General features: G+C 42.6%; 1 protein-coding gene across 1 annotated transcript in view; it reads left to right on the top strand.

The window, feature by feature from the left end:
- Positions 1–57: 57 nt before the first annotated feature.
- Positions 58–6,177, top strand: part of ENPP1 (ectonucleotide pyrophosphatase/phosphodiesterase 1) — a 68,914-nt gene continuing 62,794 nt past the window's right edge. Inside the window, exon 1 of the mRNA XM_007456537.1 lies at positions 58–316. Within this exon, the coding sequence (XP_007456599.1) occupies positions 77–316 (240 nt within the window). The 5' untranslated portion in view covers positions 58–76. The remainder of the gene's footprint in view (positions 317–6,177) is intronic.

Raw genomic sequence — 6,177 nt, 5'->3', positions numbered from 1 at the left:
GCGGGGCGGGGCGGGACTCGTGAGGAGCCTATTAAAGGCGCGGCGGGGAAGTGGGAGCCGAGTGCCCAGGGCCACGATGGAGCGTGACGGCTACGCGGGGATTGGGAACCGCGGCGGCGAGGGCGGGCGCGGCTCCCGGGAGGCCCCTGCGGGGACCGGCCGCCACCCGGGCCGTGGCTCTGCAGCCGAGGCGCCCGGGGAGCCGCAGGCGGCCTCGTCCCTGCTGGCCCCCATGGACCTGGGGGAGGAGCCGCTGGAGAAGGCGGTGCGCGCCCGCACGGCCAAGGACCCCAACACCTATAAAGTGCTCTCGCTGGTAGGTCCCGGCCGGCCCGGCGCGCGGGAGGGCGGGGACGGCGGCACCCGCTCCTGCGCTCCGAGCGGGCGCGATCAGCACCCGGGGCCCGGAGAGAGAGAGCTTTTGTGCCGCTCCTCTTCGCCTTCTCGCTCTCCTCTGCCGGCGTTATCGGTGCTCATCACCGCCGAGCCTTCTCTTCCCCCCGGGGGAATAGTTCACTCTCACTTGTATTACTGATGCTCAGAAGGGCCTGTTTATGAAACCAGGCTGTTAAAAATCGAGATCTTTAGAAATCCCACCTCTCCCCCGCCCCAAGAGAGCACAAGGTTTTTCGTGGGGAAAAATGACCAGCCCGAAAATTGTTGGTCTTAGGAAGGACCGACAAGGTGTTTTTGTTTCGTTTTGTTTTTTTAATTTTATTTTTTAATTTAATTTTTTACCTCTTTTGGGGGAATCTGGGTGCAGTATTGATGACTTTCCTTGCATTAACCGATTCCACTTGAAAAGATTTAACAGAGCTCTTTAAGTTGTATCAGGAACTCTAGAAAATACTTTTTCTCTTGGCTCTGTGTAGGAATTTCCATGCAGCTGTTCAGAAATTCCGTCAATATTCATGTTATGTGAATGTGAAGAAAAGTTAATGATTCTTCGTCTACTCTTTCAATCATACGTTACACGGTTTTTGTTGCTAACAGAAGTACTCACTCTCCCTCTGCTATTTTGTCGTGACAGTTGCAGGGTCCACAGTCAACTTTATGAAATGTGGGGTGGCTTTTCATTCTACATGTATGGTAGGAAGTGCTGGGCTGAGAGTCAGAAGCCTGGGTTCTTGCTTTCATGGCCGTTATTAATTGCTGGGGCCTCCTATAACTCTCCCCAAACCTCAATTTCTTCTATGTTAAAATGAGGACAACATCACTTCTGTGTGCATCAGATAAGATTATTGTGAGGGTCACTGTGCAACATTGCATGTGGAGGAGTAAATTCGAAAACTACAAGGAGATATAATCATTTTACTGTATTATATGCAAGTGACAGTTCTATGTATAGTGTACCTTAAAGCATATAATCACTTACATATTATGATTAAACAATGCAGTGTAGAGGATATCTTTTCTGATTTTTGAAATCTTTCCTTTCATAAGCATTTCCATTTTCACTATGTCTTGGGTATCGTGGAGATGATACAGTGCTCTGAGGAACCAACATTCCTAGACTAAAGAGATGGTGTCATATAATTAGTACTTAAAAATAAGCCTACGATTCAAAGGGTAAGTGTCCCAAAACACGTACTGTTTGTATCTCAAGATACATTTCTGCATCATATATCACTGTTTAAGAACACCCGATATTGATGAGAACTTAGTTTTAGTCTTTTGAGTCACCTTTTTTGTTTTTGTCAATGGAAGACCTTAGCTTTTGCAACACTATCACTTAACTTATCAGTACTTTTCAGTGTTTGGCAGGCATTCAAAAATTGTACGTCGAATCTGTAACTCCCGTGTGAAATCACTTCTACGTGCCAATCTACAGTCTTGAAAGTTTGGTAAATTGCCAGTTGCTAAATTCCATTTTAAAATCTTTCCCATTCATTTACCTGTAAATCCACAATAGGTACCAGCAGAGATCTGCCTTTGGAACATGCATTGCAGTCTTTGACACCTGCAGTCAGCTGGTCAAAAAGCATTTCTTTATGCTCTGATGATGCAACTCTGGGCTTTGACATGCAAGTGTCTTTAGTACTTTTACAAGTAGGACAATCATGAATATTTTTTATGCCATTAGGAGGGGTCTCTTGCTGTAACACATGTTGAATTGGACAGAATTCTTACTTCATGACTTTTGATGAAATACAGTGGGCCATTAATGCACACCAAAACTCATTGCTGTATTTTTGAAACTCTTAATTAATGGTTTCAGGTGAAAGTGAAACCTCTTACCCATTCTTCTTTCCCTTCCCTACTTCAATACCCTCTTCCCTCTAGACTTTCCCAAATGATGCACTTCTAAAGGGAAGTCTCCAAGAGGAGCTTGACAGTTGTCATCAAAGAGCTCTGGGACATGTCTTCTAGAGAGAAGCTGTAATTATGGGTTTCCTTTTTCAGGTGAAACATCAGCACACTTTTCATGAACCTGAAGAAATGGGTTGACTAGTTGCATCTGGGATTGGGATTACAAGAGCCCAACCACTGAGGCGGTCCTCAGCCACATGGTTGTTATCTAGTAGGATAAACACCAAGAGTTGTCTTCTGGAGAGATAGGCAGTGGTGACATGACTGTTGCATTTTTCTGAAAGTGTTTCAGATAAACTTAAATGCCGGAGGTATGTGAGAGTAGTTGCAGAAGGGACGATCCCGCCCTACCCTGGCTTCTCCCCATTTGATCCCTAGGAAGACCACAGGCTCTGCTCTGGAGGCTTTGGCCCTGGGCTCTGGAAGTACTCATACCTAGGCACTGAGCCAGACTCTGGAAAACCCCAGAAGGGCAGATAAGTACATGCTTCAGTAGATATGTTAGATCTGGTTGCCTTTACTGGTTCCAAGTTAAGTTTTGAACTGAAATGTCAGCTTCCACTGAGGTTGGTCACGGACATTTCTTTGAAATAACTTTCCTGTTCCCTGGCAGGTATTTTCAGCCACGTTGCAGTACACTTCTCCACTGTACAGTAAGCTCTTCCACGGCATAATTTTGTGTTTGTGACCTTGTGCTGTCCTTATGAATACATATACCTGTGTGTGTGTTCATAAGGGGCCTTGTGTGTGGGTGGCTGTGAGTGGAGACACCTTTCACCTTTTGATGAAAGAGTTCTTTGTAAGTGGCAGAAGTTGCCTTGTTTATTAGAAATTTGAGTGTGAAAGTTATTAATTCTGTTAGCTTTTCTCTCCCTCTTGCATCATATCATCTTATTTCTAGAATACAGCATGGAGAATATTCAAGACAGTCCTCTGCTCTTAATCTGACTCAGAATTGACATTGCTTTTTGGTTTGTAAAATTTTATATCTGTCCAGCTATAGTTGAGCATTTTGTTTCAAAAATGACCAGAACATCTTAGGGGCCAGAGACATCTCCTGTTTTCCCCTTACGGTGTTTGTTGCACGTGTTCTAATAAAATGTACCCAAGGTTTCTAGGAACCCAGCAAGACTGTTGTGTTTACTTCTGGGCCTAAGATGGTACCTCACACTCAGTGTCAGCTTTTGGTCGAATGAATGAAGCGTACTTTTACTTAGACTGAGTAACACTTTGACTTGGGAAAGGACAAGATGGGAAGACTAAATACACAACCACATACCCATATGGCCAGTTGAAAGTCAGGAATCCAAATATAGATGCATTAATAGAGATGACATTGGGTATCAATTCAGGGGTAAGATCAAGCTGGAATATCATTTGTTTAGCACATAGGGAGACAGAAGAGGCAGTGAATGAATGATAAACAAAAGTTCCCAACTAAGGCCAGCATACCGAAGAGGCCAGCAGGGCCTCCATGATAACTTGGATTCAGAATCAAGATCTAGCTACTGGGCACCGCCCTCAGAAAGAAACAAGGCAGGTGCAGCTGTTTGGCAAGTACAAATAAGGCCATCCTTCAGGTACAAATGGGTCTCCCTTGCTTATACCAAGGCATCTTCTGTTTTGGTGACTTTGCTGTCACACCCCAAATTCAGTCTTTGTGGCTCTTATAGGGAACTGTTTTCTTCAGCATTGCTTTCTGTGACTTCCTTTCTTCTGCTTTGAGTCATATTCTGGTCTTTCTCTCTCTCACCATTTATATTTCAGCTGTTTCTACTTCATGCAGCCTCTTAGGAATACACAGGCACCCTTTCAACCCTTTTTTTTTTCCGTTCTATTCCACTTTTTCAGTTACCTCTGGGCACTCAGTTTTGCCATCTCCTGCCCCATCATATCCTAATCATGACTGTGAATCATGACTCTCGCTAGAGCCAATGTTGAGAGACCTTATGTATTTTGTATAATAAAGATCTTGGGACCATTAGCCTTTTTAGAATATTTATAGGAATTTTTTTTTTTTTTTTTTTTTTTTTTTTTTGTGGTTACGTGGGCCTCTCACTGTCGTGGCCTCTCCCGCTGCGGAGCACAGGCTCCGGACGCTCAGGCTCAGCGGCCATGGCTCACGGGCCCAGCCGCTCCGAGGCATGTGGGTTCTTCCCGGACAGGGGCACGAACCCATGTCCCCTGCATCGGCAGGCGGACTCCCAACCACTGCGCCACCAGGGAAGCCCCTATAGGAATTTTTTATCAGCTTCTTATCTTCCTCCAGGCAACTCTTTTTCTCAGATATCAGTATTAAAGGCAAATGAAAATAGTTTTAAATTCAGTTTTGTTTTTGAGTTTGATAAATTCCATTGCAAAATATCTGTTACTTTTAAGACATAGCAAATGTATTTCATCTATATTACGGACATTTTAGACAAGCCAAAGAACTTAATCATGATTCATAACTTTTTGGGAGGGTAGGTAGGGGGAAAGCCACTTCAAGTTTCAAACAACATAGGAACAAAAACCTTTTGGAATACAACTTGTAATTAGAGATCTGCCTCTGGTTAAAATAAACATGCCTCCATCAATCATGAAATATCCCCCAAACAACAAAAATAAACAAGAAACCTTTTAGCGAATGAGCCCAAGGCAGAACATAGATTACTCTTCTAAGTTCTGTGCAACAAGAACTGATACTCAGAGTGCTGACCCAATATGAAAACCCTTTGGCATCAAACAAGAGCTAAGTTATGTATTTACCAAGGAAAGAAAGTATAATAATATATTTAAAAGGGCTTCGCCAAAGAATGATCAGAATGTACAGCTAAATATTAATTGGAACATTCTGTTTCCTGAGTGTTTTAATTGTATGAGGTTTGATTACAAGAATTAAGGTATTATTGATACCATTATAGAAATCAAATAATGTGACATTTGTCTAAAATATGAACTATACTAGAAGAAATAAATAACTTAATAGTTAGTGAAAGAATACCACTATTAAAATCTAACATTTCTCTTTTTTAAAATTTCATCTCATAAGGTGAGATACTAATTTTACCTTGATCTTGAGCAAATTCAGAGATGAGAAAAATTATTATCAAGCTGAGCATCCATATGTAAGGGAGTGTGGGAAGATGTAAACATCTCATTTTTAAGCAAGTATAAGGTCAGTGACGTAGAAATCAGTTCTGAAAATCCTTTCTAGTTCCACCTACGTCAGTCTATCTTGTGCTGGGCCCCCTCCCACCTCCCTGACAGTCTTCATTAACAAGAAAAAAAAAAAGGATTTTATTGATAGTATTTTTCATTTTACCCTCCCACTTTTGGTTTTTAGAATAACGTTTGGTGGAAAAGTAGGCGGTAAAAGTTCAGATGATTGTTACATAGCACTTTGCACTTTCAGAAGCATTTTCTCATATATTTTTAATTGATCCTTGGCATATCAGCAACTCTGAAATAGGAAAGTATGGTGACAGTCAATCCTACTTTTCAGATAAGGAAACTGAGGCTCGCAGAGGTGTTTCTTAAACATTAGGGTGCATAGGAACCAGCTGGGAACTGTTAAAAGACCATAGATTCCAGGGCTCCAATCCCAGAGATTGTGATTTAGAAGATATGAAATTGTTATGGACTGAAGGTTTGTGTCCCTCCCAAATTCGTATGTTGAAGTCGCAACCCACCAATGTGATGATATATGGCAGTGGGGCCTTTCAGAGGTAACTAGATTTAGATGAGATCATGAGGATGGAACTCTCATGATGGGATTTGTGGCCTTGTAAAAAGGGGAAGAGAGAGAGGAGATCTGAGCACACACACACAGCCATAGACCATGTGAAGACATAGTGAGAAGGCAGCCATCTGCCAGCCAGGGAAAGA

The sequence above is a fragment of the Lipotes vexillifer genome, unplaced genomic scaffold (assembly GCF_000442215.2).
Source record: "Lipotes vexillifer unplaced genomic scaffold, Lipotes_vexillifer_v1.1 scaffold438, whole genome shotgun sequence".
Lineage (NCBI taxonomy): Eukaryota > Metazoa > Chordata > Mammalia > Artiodactyla > Lipotidae > Lipotes > Lipotes vexillifer.
The sequence above is the reverse complement of the archived record's forward strand: the minus strand, read 5'-3'. Positions and strand labels throughout refer to the sequence as shown.